The sequence below is a fragment of the Podarcis liolepis genome (genome assembly GCF_965112155.1).
Source record: "Podarcis liolepis genome assembly, chromosome: 8".
NCBI lineage: Eukaryota > Metazoa > Chordata > Lepidosauria > Squamata > Lacertidae > Podarcis > Podarcis liolepis.
This window is the reverse complement of record NC_139560.1, coordinates 24517851-24539842: the sequence shown is the minus strand read 5'-3', so window position 1 is coordinate 24539842 and position 21992 is coordinate 24517851. Positions and strand designations below refer to the sequence as shown.

At 42.5% G+C, this 21992-nt stretch overlaps 2 protein-coding genes across 2 annotated transcripts; one reads left to right on the top strand and one right to left on the bottom strand.

The window, feature by feature from the left end:
- The first annotated feature begins 1123 nt into the window (after nucleotides 1-1123).
- On the top strand, nucleotides 1124-10551 carry ERICH5 (glutamate rich 5). Its single transcript, XM_083517451.1, has 4 exons — nucleotides 1124-1501; nucleotides 4808-5290; nucleotides 6742-6846; nucleotides 9283-10551. The coding sequence occupies exons 1-4, from the start codon at nucleotides 1411-1413 to the stop codon at nucleotides 9303-9305; spliced, it is 702 nt and encodes a 233-aa protein (XP_083373577.1). The 5' UTR covers nucleotides 1124-1410; the 3' UTR covers nucleotides 9306-10551.
- A 1214-nt stretch (nucleotides 10552-11765) lies between these two features.
- Nucleotides 11766-21982, bottom strand: RIDA (reactive intermediate imine deaminase A). The gene is made up of 6 exons (XM_083517492.1): nucleotides 21746-21982; nucleotides 16771-16876; nucleotides 15383-15437; nucleotides 14543-14611; nucleotides 13650-13705; nucleotides 11766-12488 (listed from the first exon to the last, which is right to left on the bottom strand). Exons 1-6 carry the CDS (start codon nucleotides 21808-21810, stop codon nucleotides 12420-12422), a joined length of 420 nt encoding a protein of 139 aa, XP_083373618.1. The 5' UTR covers nucleotides 21811-21982; the 3' UTR covers nucleotides 11766-12419.
- Nucleotides 21983-21992: the final 10 nt, after the last annotated feature.

The following is a 21992-nucleotide window of genomic DNA, read 5'->3' as shown; positions in this document are numbered from 1 at the left end:
TTCACTATGCCCATGGGTTCATTGCAAAAGAGGATGAGTCATGCAAACAGGAACTGAGTACAAACCATCTCTGGTGCACTGGGCATTTTCAATAGACTATTTGTGGACCTTATAGGAGGTACTGGCAGGTACATTCCCACCTGAGGACACCACCCTTGATGTACCTCAACCAGATTTCCTTGGCAAAAGGGTGGGATAAACATGTCACTCACATGTCACGGCTATTTTCCAGCACTGCAGAATATAATCCACAACAAAACCCACCATGGGGGCCTTATAGCTGCTTCACACACATTTTGAGAGGCAGGGGTGCAACTGGTAATTTGAAACTCAGGATTTACAGGGCATGGGGGAATCTCTTTGTATAGCTCAGCTGTGGGGAGCCTTTGGCTCTACTGCTGTCCTTGAACTACAACTCCTACCAGCCCCAGCAAACAAGGCTTGCCTGGGAGTCTTAGTTCAGCAACACCCAGGGCCTTGCAGAGCCAGGTAGATAATGTGCCCCCCCTTTTTTTTACCCTGGGGATAAGGGAAGTCTTACAAACAAGTAAGTATATAAATAATTTTCACAAAAGTTATGCTGACAAATAATTTTATTTCAAGGCTTGAACCATATCTGCATATAAAGACAAAATGGAAAATATAGATAAATATGCTGACTGAGGCCCCCTTTGGAATGGGAGGCCCGGGCCAAGTGGCCCATATGCCCCCCCCCCCTGTCTGGGCCTGGCAACACCCGGAGGGTCAAAGGCTGCCCACCACGTCTTCTCTAGGGGATCATATTCATTGGATCGCTTATTTCAAATTTGTGGGGAGGCAGCCCTGCTGGAAGGGGCCCCGGACATCAGCCGCCAGCACCGATTTATCTCCCTGCTCTTGTTTAATATCTATATTGGTCGCAGGGGAGGCAAGCCCAAAGCAAACAGAGGGGGCAGCCGCCCACTAGGCCCTATTGCCGCGTTAAATTGCGATTTTAAAAAGCGACACCAGCGGCGTGCCCCGTCCCCGTTGTGTCACCATCACCTCACTGGACCTCCCGAGCTCTGCCCCGCCGAGCCTCCACGAGGCTCCCGTCCCGCCGCGCCTGCGCCGTGCGAAGAAGAATGCCCAAAGTTTGGAGCGCCCCGTGTTCGGCTACCCCTGGCCGCGCGCCGTTCTCATGGCAACCGAGCTCGAGCGATAAACACTCCGGCGGGAGCCTATGAGAGGGAAGTTCCTCGGCACGCGCAGCTCAGCAGGGGGGCGGCGGCCGCCGCTTCCCCCCCTTTTTAGCGCCTGGGAGAGGAGACACCTGCGCGCATTCCCTTCGGCGGCAGCGGAGCGGCAGGTTCGCTTCCCGCGGAGGAGCCGCCCCGGGAGACCCGTTTCTTTGCCTCGGCCCGGTGTGGGGAGTGGGGTCCCGCCGCGCAAATGGGGTGCTCCAGCAGCGCTCAGACCCAGGTCAAGGACTGCAGCCGGCCGGCTCCCAAGTCTCCGGACGCCAACGGGCTGCAGAAATGCGGTGAGCGCCCCTTAGGCTCCCTGCTGCTGCTGCTACCAATTTATTATTTCTCCTTTAAAAAAAGTTTCTATCCTGCCCTTACAAAATTGCTGCTGCTGCTGCTGCTGCTCTGGCAAGCGGAGCAGGCAGGGGACGCGGGCTCAGCACACCTGGGGGGGGGGGAGCGTTTAAAACACCTGTAGTAATTAATGGTAAAAGCAGCACCTAATTTAATTCCCGCTTGATATTCGCTCCCTTTGTACTATTGGGAGTTATGTGGCAGTGAAACTTTTATTATATGTTCCGCTCAGTCGGGGGTTTGCGCGTCGTGCATCAATGGAAGCCTCTCGAGCCGTAATACGTTTGTAAGGAAGGGGCAGAAATGTGGTTTTCCCCTCACGGAGCTACATTTCCCAGCACCCGTAGCAAACCGCAGTTCCCGGGATCCTGTGTGTTTGAAATATACGGCGTGTTAAGGTTTTTTGTGTTTTTTTAAGGTGTCGCAATATTCTTTTCGTAGCAAGAGGCGCTCAGTTTATAATAGAGCTGCGGGGAGGGAAGAAGCATTCAAAACCGTTTGGAGCGGTATTATTGTTAGGGTCGCCACACCTGTTCTTTTCCTGTTGTTTTGGGGTGGGAATTCAGCTTTTCTCGAGCCTATATAACAAGGTGCATTGCTCAAGTTCTGTTTCCTTCTGTACATCCATTAAAGAGGCAGTCTTCCTTTGATTATCCTTTCTGCATTCCTTGCTATCTTCAGATGGGAAGATACTTTTAACCTCTGGTCCATAATCTGAAAGGTAGTATTCTCTACTTAGAGAAGACTCCTGGAAAATAATGAACATGGCTAATTAATTTCAGGTCCATTAATTTCAGTGGGTTTATTCTGAGGAAACAATTAGTTGAATAGAACCCTAAGTTTGCTCCCTCTTTTCTTGCCTACCCCCATTACTCCATTTTACTTTCTCTGTGGCTAATGGAGGTAAGCAAAAGAATAAAAAGTTGCGGTGGGGGGAGCCCACTTCCCACCTTAGTTTATCTTGGCATGTTCTAGTACTAAAATTGCCAATCTGGCAATAGTCATCCTGATCCACAGGAGCTAGTCCATTTAATTGTACTTCTAAATAAGCTATTATAGGGCTGTGGGCCTATTTTGTAACTACCGATAAACTGCATATGGCTGTGTCATTGTTATGTAAGTTTGGCAGATATTTCGTTTTAATAACCTAGTCTACAGACCTGTGTTAAACTGGACTTCTAAGAGTTAAGAGGTTAACTCTCCAGTATAAATTATAACCAGGCTTAAAAAAAAAGCTGTGCTGAAACTCCGCATAACTTGCCTGAGAATAAGTTGTGTATAAATTTGCATATAAACAAACAGTGTTTACACCCAAGACACACTGAGGATGTATATTGTTTGGGTTATTATTCTTTGTATACCTCCCTGTGAGCAAACCTCAGTTAACATGGTAGGACCTACTTTTAAGTAAACATACTTGGTTACACTTGCAAAAAGGTTCTCAGGCTTTCATAGTTCGTAGATAGTGCACTACAGTCATTTTTCTTCTCTATATTTTAACAACTGTGCAAATGCTGGTACATGCCAGTCTTCTCAATAAAGCTTTTTAAAATATATATTTCTTAATCAGACCTTTTACTTATCTGGTACTCCTTGATAAAATGCCACATGGAAAAGTTATGTCTAAATTTTTGTTTTTATGTCCAGTAACACAATACAGCCTTGACATTGTTAAAACAGACCTAGGAATAAACAGCTTTTCATATTTCTGTTTGAGTCCAGATTTTGTGTGTAGTATAAACGTTTATGATAAAAGTATTTGCTTCGTTTCTAAATTGGATGCTCTGATCTATCCTGGATGAAGTGGCTTGTCTGATTCCATTGCGTTATAAAATGATGCCACAGGAGACTGAAATGTGACACAAACTCTACTAAACAATGCAATTCCTTACAACTGGTCTAAAAATTAACTGTGGTTAACTTCTGAGCTTGACAGCCATTATATGCTGGCCTTGAAGGCAGTGTAGAAACTGTGACTGGTCCAGAATGGGGTGACTTTGTTTGTGGTTTGGGGGCTGCAAGTCAGGGACATATTATGCTGATTTTGTGAGAAATCCACTACAGTATTCTCCAGTTTGTGGACTACATTCAATGTGTGAATAAACGACAAATGGACAAAGGCAAAGCTATAGTATAAAATTAAAAATCTAGCACTTCAAAAAGAGCAAAAATAATCCTGGGGGAAATATCAACCCCATGGTTAAAGTTGAAATTATTTCCCTTGGGCATTTTGGACAAATGTGTAAATTAGTTACACATATGGCAAAATCTTAATGAGGCCTTCCTCTTCTTTTTAAAGGATTTACACATCTACTTAGTGGAAGGTAAGGAGGCCACTGAATATATAAAGGCATGTAACTAATTCTGCTGTACTCTTGGTGAGATCATTTTACCAGGAAACAAACATGTCATTCTGCAGTTATAAGCTTTTTCCTGAGTTCCCTTAAGGCTTCTTCACTCAAAACAGTTTTTGTAGGATGGTTTAATAAGTTAACTTGTCAAAATTAATTTGGCTGGGACACTGTGCTCGTCATTACCATTCAGACTTGTTGGGGTGGGTAAGGGACAGAAACATCTACACATACCTCTGCTTTCAGGCTACAACATGAACACTCTGCCTTTTTGCTTCTAAGCATCAGAACTAAATGACATGACATGTTCATTCAATAATTTGTGAAATAGCTGCTATCATGAGATGCAAGATACCTGTGGAGGAAGGGTTATGCATTGCCTTATGTCTATATTGTTGAAGGCCTGGTCCACTTGTATTGGCTGCAGTAAAAGAACAGTAGTTTTTGTGCAATAAACGACAATTGTTCACATATGGAAGGAGACCAGTAAAAGTACTTGGTTTGGAGTGGGCTTACTCCTACTGACTTTAGTACTGGGGGAGGTTTTATGCACCCCTCTGTTTTGTCCGGATTTAGAACTGGATGGGACAATTGAGCCACTCTCTGTTTTGAATTTCTTATAGTGCATTCTACATGTTTCATTAGAAGTTATAGCTAACATGCGTACTGATAATCACACTATCAAAAAAGAAAAAGTAGCCCTAGAGTTGCTTCTGGTGGTGTAGTTGCCACTCCTAGAAATTACTCTTTCAGATATGCTTTGATATGGGTGGCATCAAGTTTACAGAAGAACAGTTGATTGTATGGATAAATGGGATATATATAACCTATAGATTTGCTCTCAGTAATAATTTGTGTTCTTCTTTTCTATTTGCTTCATCGACATTCCCAAATTAGAGGACAACTTGCCCATTGCAGTCGAAAATGAAACTGTTTCTGATCAGACCAAACTTGGGGTAATGGAAGTGGAGCTGGGCTCAGATGGAGCAAAACTAAGCAAGGGTGTTGCTGAAGAGGAAGCAGATGTTTTGATCCCTGGAATGACCAACTGTGCCCTTTCTACCTGTCAAAGAGTCGACCCCGAAGGCACAGAGCCTCAACCCGTGGCGCCGGAAGAGAAGTTCAGCAAAAGTTTGCCTGTCGCCCTTTTAGAAGCCGGTGAGCCTCGACCTGCGATACCAGCCGAAGTGGTTGGTGAGCCTCAAGCTGCCACAGAAACTGCCAACACTTTGCCTCCGGAAACTGTACAGGACAGTCAGCCTGATCCTGTTGAATCAGCAGAGACAGGCACAGCTGAGCCTGCAACTGAGGAAATTGTTAGGAGTCTTGTAACGGAAATTGTGAAGGAGCTGCAAATGGATGAAGAACAACAGACTGAGGGTAATAAATTGTGCTATTTCAGACTGAGAAGGCCAAGTTCTGACCTGTATGCAGATTCCACCTATTGTAATGAATTTTTTTGCATGCAGGTACATGAGGGCAAAAATCTTGCCCTGTGGGTTTGAGTTGTGTGTAGCTTTGACAAATTATTAGACTAAAAGGGGCTCCTCTAAATAACTGAGGTCAGCGCCACCAATTGTTGCCTTGTTTTGTTTCCTTGTGCTCCCATTTCATATACTTTGTTTCCTCCTCCGCCCCCAGCAATTTTTTATGCTAGGTGAGATGCTAACAGGAGAGTGGGTGGGAAAGCCCTGCTTTGGTGCATATTGCCAGAAGACAAATGGCACAAAGGCGACTGTACTTTGATTTGGTAATGGATCTGAACATTCTGACATCAAAGTAACTTGTTTCTCTTTTATTTTATTTATTTATTAGATTTGTATACCGCCCTTCATCCAGAGATCACAGGGCAGTTCACAAGTTTTTGCTAAATTCCAAATCAGTCCAGTCAAAATTATTGCGATGTGTATAATAGTTAACCAAAAATACAATGCTATTATTGGTTTGTCTGCTTGTGAAGTAATAGTATTTATTTAGAATTGGTTTGCTGCATTACATCGAGTGTTTATCTTGGCCATTATCAGTCTCCCATCACACCAGGAAAATTCCCCTTTGAGATGCTGTTTGGCCCTGGCCTTTGGTAACTGTAGGTATTCTGCATCTGAACATATCAAGAGTTATACCTAGTGCTGAGGGGCTATTAGCTACGATAGCCATTTCCCATGACGAATCTTTTCTGTACCACTTTTATGGTACGTGCAGCAGGATTTCTGCAAAATGCAGGCTGTAGGAAACAAGGTTGTGTTCATTTACTGAATGGTTTGAAAAACATCAAAATCGCTTAATGCATGGGTGAATGGAAATTCTGTTTACATGGACGTACATGTCTTGACACGTAGAATGCTTAAGTTACTTATTTCACCAACAACTTTTCAAAAATTACACAGAGGACAATGGTAGGTACACTTTGATGTGGCAGATACATTTATATCAGCTGGCAAGTGCTGCATGTCCCCTGTGCTTTCAACTATTTCTTCTTTGATGTTATAAAGAACACCCATAGCATCAGTGGGGGCTGTTCCATTAGCACAAATGGAGCATTGCCCCACCAGCTTCAGGCAGGTGCCACCTGCCTGCCTCCTTACCATCAGCCCCAGGGGTATCTTCTCAGTCTTAAGTGTTGCCCTTTATAGATCTCTGCAAGAAGGAAGAGGATGGGGACAAAGCTGGAATTAATTGGTTTTGCCTGTCATTGGCTCCACCTCCTTTTGGCCTCTCTTGTCTTCCATTCTACCAGTTCCAAAGGGTGCCAGCCACCAGTGCAGAACCTGCTAGGGCACTCAATACTCTTTCAATGTTCCCTGGCTTGATCTCTATGGTTACTGTTCCAGGTGAGACAGGAGAAAAGAAGGAAACTGAGATGTACCGTGATGCAGTAAGTGAGGGCTCTGAAACAAAAGAAGAAATGGGAGAAGCTACGGCAGCAACAGAGATAGGTATGTTGATGGAGGAGCAAAGGGCTAATATATTAGAAGTTTAAAATGCTGTATTCCTATTCATAACCTTTCATTGGCACGTCCTGGGTGCTGCCTGCATTATTTAAATAGAGGTATTTAAACAGTGTCCTGCAGGTAATTGCTTGTTTTTAAATCTGCCTAGGTTGTGTAGGATTAACTCTGAGATGGGGGAATCTGTGGTCCTCCAAATGTTGAACTTTGACTTACTTCTGCCGCTAGCCAATCTGAGCAGTGGCCAAAGATTATGGGAACTGTAGCCTTGCAATACAGTGGTACCTTGGGTTAAGAACTTAATTTGCTCTGGAGGTCCATTCTTAACCACTTTAGCTAATGGGGCCTCCCACTGCCGCTGCGTGATTTCTGTTCTCACCCTGAAGCAAAGTTCTTAACCCAAGGTACTATTTCTGGATTAGCAGAGTCTGTAACCTGAAGCATCTGTAACCCGAGGTGCCACTGTATATGGAGAAAACTAGGTTCCTCATCCCTGGTCTGTGTGTTTAGGTCTGCTCTAACCTCATCTAGAGGTTGTCAGCTTTTGTTTAAAAATGGCAGTAGGGACATGGGATGATGCCTTCTCCCAATGAGTTCCCGCCACGTCTTGGAAGGAAACTCCCATTAACCCAGCCAGCATGACCAGTGGTCATCAATGATGGGAGCTGCAGTCCAGAGCATCTGGAGGGCAGCAGGTTGGGGAAGGTAGAGCCTGTCTGTCTGCCACTTACCTCCTACAAACCCCTTGGAAAGCCCTCACTTCAGCTGGGTTCACTTCTGGCATAATTGCACAGCTGTAGAGAAAAGTCCTTTGAGCAGGGGTCAGAGTGGAGGGAAGCAAGCAACAGGGCACTTGTGTGAACCCTTTTGCTGTCAAAATTGGACTACCACTACCTGCTTTCGTCTACTTTGGCCCCAAGCCATTTGAAGCAGATAAGCTAGTTAAAAATAGACTTGGAAAAGATGCACATGTTGGAAATGAGAAGCTTAATTATACACATTTAATTCCATAGTTACTATTTGCCAAACACATTCTAATGATGATCAGATTGCTACCATGGCTCTGGGATTTCCCATTCTCGGATTTCTGTTATAATAGGTGAGGAATGGGTAGGGTTCAGACGCTCACTCACTGGACAAAACAAAGCAAAGTACAGGTTTTGACTAGAGACAAAAGAACAAATGAAAAGGCAGGCAAAAGGGTTCATCGCTCAGGCCAGATCTAACATTACAGCACATCAATTTTCCTCAATCTTAATTGATGGTGGAGATTTCCTTTCTGTGAAACTGAAGGCCCCCTAGTGCTTTGGAAACCAGGGTCTGCAATTAAAAGCTCATCATAGCACCCAGGAGAAATGCTTGATATAACTACTGGAATTTCTTACAGTGGGAAGAGGAAGTGCCTGTGCATAAATATGTCCATGAAGAGATAGCTGTGTTTTGTCTTCCTAGCTCTCTCACACACGTATATATATTTAGTAACTTGCTGTTTTGAGTCGTGCAGAATTACAAATAAGAAATAGTTGGAACCCTCCCCTCTCCCGCATTGCTCACTCTTTGCAAACTCAAATTACCAGTGTCAAGATTTCTTTTCTTTAATTGAATCTGCTTTCTCAAATCAATTTGAAGCAAAAGATGACTCAACAAATGTGAACTTTAAATGTTTTATCATATGGCGACACTTTGCATCAGGTAGCCCTAGTACTGGTCAACAGAGGCTCAGACGGCTTTGTCTTGTTTTACGGACCTTTCTGCACATGCTCCTTTCAATCCTCCAGTGTGATAAGCACTCCCATTTGGCTTTTGTTTAGCTGCTGTGTGATGCTGGGAGTCAATAGAGTATGTATTTATGGACCAGGGTGGGGAACCTCAGGCCTGGGAGGTGTTCCCAGGCCACACCTCTCTCCAGCCATGTTTTGTACCACCCTCAAGTATTTTTTGCCTTGCTGGAATGTGTCCTTCAACTGTAATAAAAACTACTTGCTAGCCAGGATTGAGGATAGAAAGGAGTATACAAGCATGAGCAGAAAGTAGTCTACTGTACAAAGGTAAAATTTATATTGCTTGCTCTGACTACTTCTGCTTCTGGCCTGGCCTGGTATGTGCCCCCTGCCCCTAGTTGCCCAGAAGGGAATGCAGCCATCAAGCTGAAAAAGGTTCTCTAACGGTTATAAATTCAATATCCAATTATTTCCAGTTAAGAAAGGATCACCATTTTCATCTGATCTGATTCCTCCCAATAATCCACTTTAAGCTTTACTGCCTTACTTGCATTCTTCTGACATGCTAAATATTAGCAGCAGAAGCTTCTTCATATGATTCATACAGATGACTTCCTTTCAAAGAACTGTTCCTAGAATATATTTGTCTAAAAGTCATTGCCACTTTTAAAATTTTAGGTTTTGTTTTTGTTTTATATTGCAGAAGCTACAAATAATGAAGAGTGACTCGTGACTTCTGCCTGGACTTCATCGTTGGCTGCTCAATTAATATTAGCACTGTGATTTTTGGTATAATCTGGTTTTTTATAGAAGCTTGTATGGACTTGTCACTTCTGAGCACTAGGGGAGAAACACATTTTAATGATTTTATTTTGGGAAGTCAAGTTGCCAAGACACTGAGGAATTGCAATGTGTTAACCTTTCATGTTTGCCATAGAGTGCCTTCTGTAAACTTCCATTTAAGTGAAATCATGTGTTGCAAATCAAGAACTTCATCTACTGTATTTCAGTTAAAAAAAATAAATTGCTAGGGCAAACTGTATTGACACCCATAAATTGTAGAACTGGGTGCATGGAGATTCTCCAAGTGCTAGATATGAAAAGGTCTGAGTATTGTTAGGTTCTAGTAATAATGTTGCAGCCATGAGGTTTTTAACTCTACCAGTACAACTCTTAAGTGAATTTTGTTACATAAAACAAGTATGGATATTGGAGCTTAATATTGCTGCTTTGGTTCAATCTGGAAAGATGCATCAATTCATGTCTTGTTTTTTTTAAACTAATGAAGGTAGTCACTGCAATCCAGCACTCAGGGGATGAGAGCTAGCATGTAATTATGGCACTTTGAAAGCACAGGATAACTGTTGTCACCCTATTGACAAAACAAGCAATTCTGTACACTCTAATAAGAAATTACTGATAAGCACAACAGCAGCATACACTGTTACTGTATTGTGGTGGTAGCACGTCTGTTAAAATGAAAACGTTAAATTTTAAATCTGCAAAATTCTAATCAATTCCTGAAAACACACGCTAAAGTAAAAGTATAAACCAAATGAATTGCTGCCTCTGGTGTGCAATTATGTGTACTTCTAGAACACTTTATAGATTTCCCCCCAAAGTGTATATGAATTCTATTTGCCTTTATAAACCTGTTATTTGATAGTAATTATGAAAAGTGAACCCTTCAGTCTTTTCAAAGAGAAACCTTGAAGTGCAAATCTTATAGCTGAGAGAAAATAATTTCACATAAAAAGCAAGAACTTTGCAGACGTTTAGTGTGAATCTATTGGTTGCATATTTTTGAGAAGTTGGGTAAACTTGAGCAAAGCTGATCTTCACCCACCTTATGTCTGAACCAGGAAACCTTTGTTTTATGCTGGGGTATACTTGATAATGGTTGGGATTTGTGCCTCATGTAGTCTAAAAAATGGTAATCTTAAACACTGAAATAAAGCATTTATGGAATGTCTGCATGAAAACTAATTCTCTGTTCTAATATCTATAGGCTTATGTATTGTGTGTTTCACATCTTTACCTTTGGAAACTAAAACCACTTGCAATACATTTTCTTTTGTAAGGACCATGTAACTTGCATGCTATCAGTGTCCATGACTTGATGGATAACTTATTTTTGAGGTATTAGCATGGTAAGTACTGCTGGCCCTATACTAGGATGCTCCTGAAACTCCAGCAGAGTTTGCAATCAGTATAACTTTTATTGGTTTGGAAAGTAGTCTGCTCTGTGTACTTGTTCTGCACCACGGAATAGCAATTGACAAGCTTTACTCCTTTAATCTAGGCGGGTTTTTTGACATATATCCTGGAAGGAAGGAATAGGTGCATGTAAGAGTTTGAATGTGTCCATTAATTGGGCTGCCTATTTGCCGCAGGTGAGGGAGAAGGCAAGGATTCCTACAGAGTCACTTATACCCCACACCTCAGAGGCAAAGTAAGCTCACGCAGTCCTGGGAGGCCTGTTAAGGGGCTTTTTAAGATGGTAGATTTTTGTAACATACCATTAGCTTTTGAAAATGCTGAACAGTGTAGTGCTGTGACAGATACTTCTATCCTTCTACTCAGGCAATACTTCTATGTAAAAGCTTTAGTGTGGGGTATTCAGACCAATCACACTTCTAGGCACATACATAGTAAAATCTTTTGCCTACAACTTTGATAATGGCAGCACCAAGACACTCTTCTGTTGCCACCAGTACAATACATTATTTTCCTGCCTCCAAATGGGTTCAGTCTGGTGAAGTCTTCAAAGCTGGATTGCATGGAAGGGACTATCTTCCCATTTAGTCTTCAGAGTTAAATAATTACAGGAAGAAAATAGTTTATTGCCATTTTTAATGCATTTGCCTCAGTACATGTACAAATTAAGAGCACATTTCCCATACTAAGTGCAGATAATATGGAGTGCTCAAAAAAGCTCCTTAAATTCTTCTCACACCTGTATTCCATGCTTGGTTTCTGTGACTGGTTCCTACAGAGGTAATTCTTAAGGCTATAAATATATAATTTGGCTTGGAAGTGTCACTGTGAATGACCGAATTGCGATGCAGCGGTACCTACTTGGCCTTCACTGCTGCCTATTTCTATGTGGTATTTTTAGGAATAGAAGGTCCAATTTAAACACCCAAACACTATTATTTGTGAATGAAGAAACAAGTCTAAATCTGATACTTTATGCAACTGGTTTATTATGTAACACCTCCCACAACCACAATGTTAATTGAAATCAGCTATTTTTGAAGGTAATGTTATTTAAAAACACAAAATACAAAACACCTCAAAAGATCCTCTCAGTATAAAATTGGCATCAACATTAGGTTGTTTAGTAAGTCAGATGTGGTCAGGACAGAAGTCCAAGACTATGTTTTTCAAAGTGGCTAAATCTAAAGTTAACATCCACCTCCAATACCGTATTCCGAAAGAATCCATCATAGTCTTTCCTTCAAACATTTTTACGGGTAGGGTTGCTTAATGTAGTGCATAGCAAGAATGCTAGCTTGGCTTCTAAGCACTACAGAATGAATCTACGTTAATTTTTTCTATAAACTATTTCACAGTCTCCCTCAAAATACTACTTCAAGGGCCAAGATGTACCCAAGTATTCAGATCTTTAATGAGCTTCATATGCACCATATTCTGCAAGGGCTCAGAGCGTTTATGGCACAGTTGAAAGGGGATGTGGGAGGAGGATCTTTGCCAGAAGAATTCATGTAGGATCCCAGTCCTGAATTTGACTACATTATATGAAGCCAGTGTCAGAACTGAATCCCTACACAAATCATTCCTGATCCTGTGGAAAGGAAAAACCAAGAACAACTAAGTTTATAGTCGTGGTGGGGCATCTTGCAGAGGTCCAGTGATGGCAATAGCTTCAATCTCCACACGGGCACCCTGTAGGGAAGATAATAATAAATTTTATTTATACCCCGCCCTCCCCGGCCAGAGCCAGGCTCAGGACGGCTAACACCAGTAAAATTACAATAAAAACATAATAGATTAAAAACCCACCAATTTAAAATGCAATTTAAAATGCAGCCTCATTTTAAAAGTAGCCCATAGATCAAAACCGTTAGGGGAGGGAAATAAGGGTCAGACTGAGTCCAAACCAAAGGCCAGGCGGAACAGCTCTGTCTTGCAGGCCCTGCAGAAAGATGTCAAGTCCCGCAGGGCCCTAGTCTCTTGTTACAGAGTGTTCCACCAAGTCGGGGCCAGTACTGAAAAGGCCCTGGCCCTAGTTGAGACCAATCTAACCACCTTGCTACTTGGGACCTCCAAAGTGTTGTCATTTGTGGACCTTAAGGTCCTCCGCAGGGCATACCAGGAGAGACGGTCCCGTAGGTATGTGGGTCCTGGGCCGATGTCAAACAACTGCATTATAAAATCAGTGCAGGCGTCTTCTGCACCCCACAGCTTTGTGTCCATTCCAATTTAATCCTCCTTAGACTCCAAGGGTCTATGTGCCAATGGTGGCTTCTGTGTAATAGAAAGCACTTCCACTTGCTGGAGGGGGCATGTATAAAATTTGCAGCCCTTCATGCCACATAAAAGCTGTAAAAATGTGAGAGGTGCTGTTGTCTATGAGAATTCTATGCAAAGCTTAAATGTATACAAGCACTGCAGCCATTCACAACGACACCTGATAGTGCTATTATAAATGGTCACAAAGCATATCTTGAATACGTTAAGCTTTACATGGAATTGTCACACACAGTCTCTTAAGTTTCATGCTTGTTTGGCTCTAAACAATCCATTTAGGATTACACTTCATGTCTTCTAAACATGTGCTCTAGTCTATGAAAGCTAATGTCGCAATAAGTCTATTGGTCTTTAAGGTGCCAAAAGACTCTTAAACTGAAATCCTATATGCCCTTACTTGGGAGTAAACCCACTCAGTCTTCTGACTGCTTCTCAGTCATATCCTGCTCCTTTCTGTAAATTCTCAAAATTACTGGTAAGTTAAGGTTTTAAAGTCCTTGTGTCTAAATAATTTTAGCAGTTCTATCTGCAAGAAATCGTATAGAAGCTGTTTTGTAGAAATAGAACAGCACTTACTTTTGGCAGAGCAGCAACTTGGTAAGCGGCTCGGGCTGGAAAGTTGCGCTTGAAGACTGAGTAGAATAGAAAAGACATTGCCATGATTATATTGACAACATGAAATACGGAGTTTTGCTTACATTTGCAGCAGCTTGCTGAGTTAGGTAAATAGATTCACCAATGATACAGCAGGCTATCTGTATTCTTGTACTATGCAACCACAGGAAGTAGAATCAGTATTAAGTTTTAAAGCCTTAAGGCAAGAAAAAGCTTACAGATATGTGGGAAATGCCAAGTGACGCCTTACAAGAAAGAGGAATTTTCAGTAATCATGGAGCAGAGCACTGAAATCCCATAAAGCTCTTCATTTGACTTAACTAAAGCAAAATAAAAATATTTTGCATAATTTATACAGGTTGTATAATCCAGCTGTCCTTGAGAGAGGCTTTGTTTGAATGTCATGGTATGTCAAGGCCAGGGGTCAAATTCAGCCCTCCAGGCCCATAAACATTTTCACTAGGCCATAAATCCTCGCCAGGCCCGCTCTTTGCTGTCCTCTAGTGATAGTGCCTGGCTGGAATCCAACTAAGTCCTACTCAAAGTAGACACATAGAAACTAATGGAACTAAGTTATGTCCATGGGCCTAGCACTGGGTATAACCAATTACAAAAAAAGGAGCTCACAGACTGTTTTAACAAAAGGGCTCACAAGAGCATGAGCATTAAAAACAGAACAATTCTCTTTCCACCCCCCACCCCCCAATCTGGATTTTCTCATTCCATTCTGTGTCGCTCTTGTCAGCTGAAGCCATCTTGGTGGAGACCACATTGCTTCATGTTTTGTACAGGGCAAAACATTGTTGCTTGTACAGCTGGCGGTACACAAGCGTTAGAGCTGTAGCGATATTTACATTGCTTGTAGATTTCATTCACATCATCAAAGTCCTTCATGTCAGCCATCAGCACAGTAGTCTTCACCACTATACATGAGAAAATGGTATTTTAAACTCCATTCCCAATTATCAAGCTTTAAAAAACTATAACAACAATTTTTCAGCATGTGTTATGGTTTGAGCTCCAGCTCAACCACATGGCTCGTATCGGCCATTCTTGAGTTCCTATATCAATAATTTAGGAACATTCACCACTTTGTACCTAAGCCAAGTTTTACTGCCTGTGCAACTTTTTCTGAAAAGCTCATGAATCTGACCTTTGGAGAGTTTGGAAGTGGGGAAGAAGGAAACTTTGGAAGGGCAGATTTTAAAGGTCTATGTTTCCAGCCTATATTTCTATGCTTTACTTTGTTGCTGCATATTTTGTGATTTTAAAATTCTGCTGGGATTTTTTCACCAAAGAGTACTTGCCCCAAACTTGGATATTGGAACCCGGGAATTTTCCTTTTATACTTTGTTAAATAGTAACCAGGAGGTAGTTCAGATTGCTGGTACCTGTTAATTCAGAATTTCACATGAAGAATAAAGGTGACATAGTAAGAACTTTCAAAATCCTAAAACCTACCAAAATGGGGGCTCAGTAAGATATTTGTATCAACCAGAATTTTTTTTTGTAAAGGGACATGGGATGTCATGTAAATATGAGAAGAGGGAATGTTCTTGATTCCCACCCTGCAGATATTCACAGCAGCCCCACCTCTGTCATTGTCTCTCACAAGGTAGAGACACTTCCCTTTTCCTGTCTGATTCAAGGTAAGATAATTCAGAAGTAACTCATTTAGCATAGCTTCTACTCACCATTGTCATAGTCACAGCCAGCATCTTTCAGAATTTCTCCAATATTGTGAAGGGCCTAAACACACAAAAGGGTTTGAGTCATTTATTTGGATTTGCACACCTCACCCCTAGGAGTCACAGCCGGTTACAACTTATGCACCATTTTAAAACGTCATGAAACACAGGGTGGGAACCAGCAATTTATAATGACAAAATTCAGCAAAACGTTAAATCACCAAGGCCCTCATCTAGAAAGAGTTGTGCTTGCAAGTCAAGTCACAACCAGCCTACATTCCATGAATTTCAATGAAACGTAAGGAAAACTAGCTTTCTCTGCAGTGGCAACTATGTGCACAAGAACCTTGGGATTTTAGTCAGATATATATATATGCAGGTTTTGGTGTCTTCGGGTGTCTTCCTGTGTAAGAGTTGGGGTGTCTAGGCGACGTTTCGACGAGGTCTCACTCGTCATCTTCAGGCTGGTGCTTTCGGCTTCTTGTTACTGGAACAGAGCAGGATCTCAGTGTTTGAGTTCCTATAAATACTGTTGAGGGGGTGTGGTGTATAGCCTCCAACGTTCTGGGCATACACCACACCCCCTCAACAGTATTTATAGGAACTCAAACACTGAGATCCTGCTCTGTTCCAGTAACAAGAAGCCGAAAGCACCAGCCTGAAGATGACGAGTGAGACCTCGTCGAAACGTCGCCTAGACACCCCAACTCTTACACGGGAAGACACCCGAAGACACCAAAACCTGCATTCCTGTACCCGTGAAAATCTACGAAAGCATATATATATATATATATATATATACACTACCTGTTGCAATCAGCCTCCAGGCAGCATGCAAGTTAAATAGATAGAATAATAAAATAGTAAAAACACCAATATAAATAAAATGCAACTTTTTAAAAAAAAATTAATACAAATCACATAGAAATGTTTTTGGCAGCTGGTTGTCACACAGGGCCGATGTCAGACCATCTGTCTACACTGACTGGCAGTGGTTCTCTGGGATTTCAGACAGGGGCCTCTCCCAGCCCTGCGGAGAGATGCTGGGGATTGTTCCTAGCATGTTTTGCAGATGCTCTACCACTGAGCTATGGCCTTCCCCATTCTCAAAATAGGGGCCCAGAATGTGTGCTCCTACTCAGCACTGTAACCCAAAAGGGTCCTGAAAAGCGTGGGCACTCTCATCCAGTATCCCTCGGTGCAGGGCACAAAAATCTTCAATGGTCCCTGGCAGCTATGTGGTTAAGTGGGACCCAGCCCTCCCAGGACTGGACATGTTGAAACAGTACATCTGATCTTCTATTTTGAGCCTTGCAGACATGCCCTTAAGATTTAATTTATGCTACATGAATAATGACATCAAACTCATTGTCAGAATAATAAAGGTGTTTCACCTGTTTGGCTTGTTCCTTTGTTCCTCCAGGTACAAATTGTCCATTTGAGGGATCCAGGCCTAGTTGCCCTGCGATATACATGGTCCTGTCTACCAACACTGCTTGGCTAAGGTTCAGCAGTAGAGAAGAGAGAAAACAAGAAAAAGAAAGAGATTTACTTTTTTGCTATCTTAAAGTATTTTATTTTGGTTTCCCAAAGATTTCCCATTCATAACTTAAACATGAGCTTGCTTGCTTGCTTGCTTGATTTATTTATTTAGGAAGTTTGCATGCAGCTCCACAGCATAAATTTCTCTGGGTGGATTATAATGAACAAGAAAAAAAAAACCAATACAAAATAAAACAGAGCCATTAAACCCAAAGCAACATGAATTCAAAAAGAAAAGAAAACATGACCTCAAAGTTATAACATTTTGATTTAATTAAAAACCGTGAAGGACCAGTCTACATGAGTTATTGAAAATGTCTAAATGAACAGAAAGGTCTTCAACAAGTCTAGCTTGACTTCATCCTCAACATATAAGCATCAGTACATCTCAGTCTTCTGGGTGGTAGAAAGATCTTGCTCTTCGTTCTGTCCTGATGTTAGCTACAGTATTCTAAATTCTCATGTAATATAACTTTGATCAGCTGCTAAGAAATCCTGATCCAAAGGGAGAAAAAGCAAGGGGAGGGGGATTTTGAGTGGGGAAATGGTTTGAGGAAAGATGGATCTTCCCCCAATGCTCTGCTCAGGATTATAGCGTCTTGTGAACGCTTCCCATTAAATAATAATTAAAAATCAGGCTACAGTTACACACAACTGCACATAACGTGTAGTTTTGACCCAAATGAAGTACTAGAAACTTGCAGGTTACACCTAAGCAGCCATAAAGCTCTCTTTCCAAATCAACTCATGATGCAATCTTAGGCACACCTTACTCAGCAGTAAGTCCCACTGAATTCAGTGTTGGACAGAAGCCAAAGAAACTAATGGTAAGTAACAAAGATATTTAACTAATAATCATAAAGATTCAGCAGGCACTTACACTGCAGACATTCAGCCACCAGATTAAAACACAAAGGCTGTTCACTCAGGCCTTTGGACATTAGCATTGTTGCAGTTTACTCAAGGTTGCACTGCATACTGTCTTAATTGAATCTGGTGTATTGTAGTACAGTGGTACCTCAGGTTAAGTACTTAATTCGTTCCGGAGGTCCGTACTTAACCTGAAACTGTTCTTAACCTGAAGCACTACTTTAGCTAATGGGGCCTCCTGCTGCCGCCGCACCACCGGAGCACGATTTCTGTTCTCATCCTGAAGCAAAGTTCTTAACCTGAAGCACTATTTCTGGGTTAGTGGAGTCTGTAACCTGAAGCGTATGTAACCTGAGGTACCACTGTATTTTACAAGAACAATTGTGTTTTATGAAATGCTGTTGTTACTGGTACAGATATCATTGTATGCTGGACAGGATACAAACAGATTCATCAAGGTAGGTTTTGCTATAGGATGCTGGATCACACAGCTTTATGGCAGTCTGGGCATTTGTTACATGCCTGTTCAGTTGGTGCCAATAACCACTGCCACCTGGCAAACATCCAAGCAGAAAGCAGCAATCTGCCACTGATTATAAATGTGATTTCAAGTTCTCTTTTCCCCTTCTAAGGCTTAAAAGTTTCTTCTTTGGTGGAACCAGTGCAGTTGCAAATATTCTAATCTAATGCACTGCTGGTCATTCCAATTCCTACACCAATTCTAAGAACACTCAGGCTGAGTTCAGGGAACCATATCACCACACTTTTTCAGTCAGAGTGACAGAAATCCATGAACCACCACATCATTATCTGCGAGTTTCAGTATACGATGGACACCCAAGAAATTCTGCAAAAATCCTGTTAGCAGAAACTGAACTAGCAGTGGAGCTAGAAACAGTGAGCCAGACCTTTGCTTTCACCCACCTCAACAGTTCTTGTCACAGCAGAGCAAATGCTAAGTTACTGAAAGCTACCTTTAAACCTCAAAATACACCAATTAAAATGGCTACTCTGGAAATTTAGGCAGTGTTGTTAAGCATTCCCTTGTAGTTTTTTAAAAAGTGCTTAACTACTTTGTTTCAGCACAAATTTAATGCTCAAGGACACCGCCCTCCATGTTCCCTTAACATGCAACTCAGTGAACCCTGGCCTCTCCTAAATACATGGTGCGCTAGCCAACTAATTTGGAACAGCAGATTGCAACACTCAATTATAAATGGGAACACCTTCAAACAAGCTAAAATGATGCAAGCCTAGCCTGGGACCAACCTTTCTGCTGTTCGGGGCAGAACATTAAAAATTAGACTAATGGTTACAAGTTGGTAAACAAAGCCAAGTGCATGCCACAAAAGGATAAAAATCCCTTCCGTTGATGAGCACATGGGGTTGAGCTTTTTCCCCCTAAGAACTTTAGAAGTCCCCCCCCCTTGTGCCTTAAATATTCTTCTACTTTCTATCCATTACCGCTGCTCAGCATTGTTCAGCATATGTAGATGAAACCAGCCATTAAATGTAGAGCGCTCCTATTCAGGGTTCTGCAGCATTTTCCAAGGAGCGTTCAATTTCTCTCCACACCCTTCCCAACAAACAGCTTTTCCCCAGTAGGTCAGCATTCCATGCTCACTGACCATATCCAGGCCACAACCAGACCATGACACTTGCAACCTCCTTCTTTGGCGATCACTCGTAGCCGAGTAAGATTGTCTTCCATGAACACGGTTTTGATGGTGAGTCCGTAAGTGACTGTGGAGGCCAGTTCTGGATCCACACGTCCTTCCACAGTGGGGACATAGGTTTCCAGGTGGGAGTTGATCATGGTGAGGGTTTGCCAAAAGCGCCACCTTCTTAGCATGTTTCTCCCTTGCGTCCTGAGTTCTAGCATCTTCAAAGCCCATGACCCCTTTGGTAAAGGCTGTTCTCCAATTGGAGCGCTCACAAGCCAGTGTTTCCCAGCTGTCAGTGTTTATACTACATTTTTTAAGATTTGCCTTGAGAGTCTTTAAACCTCTTTTGTTGACCACCAGCATTACACTTTCCATTTTTAAGATCAGATGCAACCTTGTTGCCACTGTGTGTTACAGGGGAAGGAGGCCTTCATCTGGGTCTGGATTCAGATATGGACCCAAACCTATTATTAATGGCAGACTACAACCTAGGAACAGGACCACCTCAGAGTATGTACATTATGAACATGACATGTCTACAACTGGTGCCTTGCTTGATGCAAGAGAATAGCTTTACTTGCAGATGCTGAGGTATGTGAAGAACAGAAACTACAAACCAAGAAACCAAAGCTGACCTCAGCTCTTATTATTGGGGACGAAAATATCTTTTGCAATATTGAGGTCTCATTAAAGATTATTAACATGCCTTCTTCAGGTATATCAGCTTACTCCAGACTTGGCCTTGAAGAGAGACTCCTTGGCCTTTTTCATTTTACACTAATTAAACTTTTAGTCTAGCTAGCTTCTTCGTTAATGATTAAAAAGTGCAGTAATGGCAAACCAGCTCTTACTCAATGGACAGATTACTACGACAGCTTAGCATAGGACAGCATTTTCCATTTGAGGAGTTCAATAAACTTTACATATATTCAGGTTTTGATGACAACCTGCCTCTGGTTGCCTTATGAATAAATTTGAAATGTATTAAAGTTCTTCACATCCTTATTAAAAATTGAAAGGATTAGTAGCTCCCTCATCCCTCAACAGGGAGGTGGTTAAAAAAAAGAAAAGAATGCCAGACTGAGGCGTCACCCTGAGGGAAATTTTCCAGAGCATAAAAAAAGCTATCATCATGCATTTTTACAGGTTGGTAAAAGGAAGTAATATTTTTAGTTAAAGATGGCGCTCTACCCAGGACTACAACTGAAGTATTGAACTCAGTGAATAATAATAATAATAATAATTTATTATTTATACCCCGCCCATCTGGGGTATTCACATACGTGAATATAATACTTTCAACCAATTACTTTTTTGGCTGAACTCAGGTTTTTTTGAAGTATTACTCCTTTACGCAAGCAATTGATTGATCTGGCTGTAAACATGCAGATATTATGTTATTATTATCATTAAGTATATCTCCTCTCACATTTTGGGGCACAGCAAGTTAACACAATGCACTTAAGAACACTGGAAATTGCCTAATACCAAGACAGACTATTTGTCTGGCTACTCCAAGTGACAGTGGCTCTCAGTGGCGTAGCGTGGGGGGTGCAGGGGGTGCCGGCCGCACCGGGCGCAACATCTGGGGGTTAGGGTTAGGGGGCACAAATTACTTGCCTTGCCCCGGGTGTTGACAACCCATGCTACGCCACTGGTGGCTCTCTGGGTTTCAGGCTACAGGCCATTCCCATCACCTGATATCTGCAGCAGAGATTGAGCCTGGGTCCTTCTGCATACAATGCACGTGCTCCACCACCAAAGGCCCCTCTGATTCACCATCCAAGCAGGACCCTTCTAGCAACTGGTACCCTGCCTTTGGCCATTAAGGCAGAGCATAGCCATCATGGCTAGTAGCCACTAGCAAGCCTTATCCATTAATCCATCTCATCCAAGTTGGTGGGCATCACCGCCTCTCTGTGGAAAGGATTTCCATAGTTTTACCACGAGCTGAGTGAAGAAGTGCTTTCTTCCAAACATACAGCAGCCCTTTCCAGATTTGGGGCGATTTGAAGCTCTTTGCCTTACTTCCTGAATTTTTCACACGCTTGCTGAGTCTAGCACCCCCAGCAACTAACCACTGTATTCAGAAACACATGATGCCTCTCTCTGCTCCTGGAATATTTAGCCATAGTGACTAGTGGCCATTCTTGATTCCTCCAGCGATTTCCTTGGAAACCTCCCCCCCCCCACCCGCTTCCTCTTCTACAGCCGCTGGCATCTGCCCATCTTGTGGCAGCGAGTCCCGCAGGTGAACTGCAGTCCACGTACAGAGCAGGAACGCTGCCCTTACCTGTAAGGGCCCATGGCAGCCGGAGCCTTCGCGGTGCTGATGATCTTCTTCACTAAGGCGGCCATGGCAGCAACAAGCAGCAGCTCCTCGCTCAACGGACCGCTGGATGAACGAAGCCGGCGGCTCTTTGCGCTTGAACTTTAACCGACTCCCACTCCGCCCCGCCCCCTCCCCCAAAAAGCCAACGGCGGCCCCGCCTCCCACTTAGCAACTTAAGGCCCCGCCCCCAGCTCTAAAACCACGCGGG

Excerpts from the sequence above, each read along its gene's own strand:
- ERICH5 (XM_083517451.1), top strand. The coding sequence starts at position 1,411 with ATGGGGTGCTCCAGCAGCGCTCAGACCCAGGTCAAGGACTGCAGCCGG. Across the intron at positions 1,502-4,807 it reads CAACGGGCTGCAGAAATGCG|AGGACAACTTGCCCATTGCA; the intron begins GTGAGCGCCCCT and ends TTCCCAAATTAG. Across the intron at positions 5,291-6,741 it reads TGAAGAACAACAGACTGAGG|GTGAGACAGGAGAAAAGAAG; the intron begins GTAATAAATTGT and ends TTACTGTTCCAG.
- RIDA (XM_083517492.1), bottom strand. The coding sequence starts at position 21,810 with ATGGCCGCCTTAGTGAAGAAGATCATCAGCACCGCGAAGGCTCCGGCT. Across the intron at positions 16,877-21,745 it reads GCTGCCATGGGCCCTTACAG|CCAAGCAGTGTTGGTAGACA; the intron begins GTAAGGGCAGCG and ends GCTGAACCTTAG. Across the intron at positions 15,438-16,770 it reads CAAAGGAACAAGCCAAACAG|GCCCTTCACAATATTGGAGA; the intron begins GTGAAACACCTT and ends TTGTGTGTTTAG.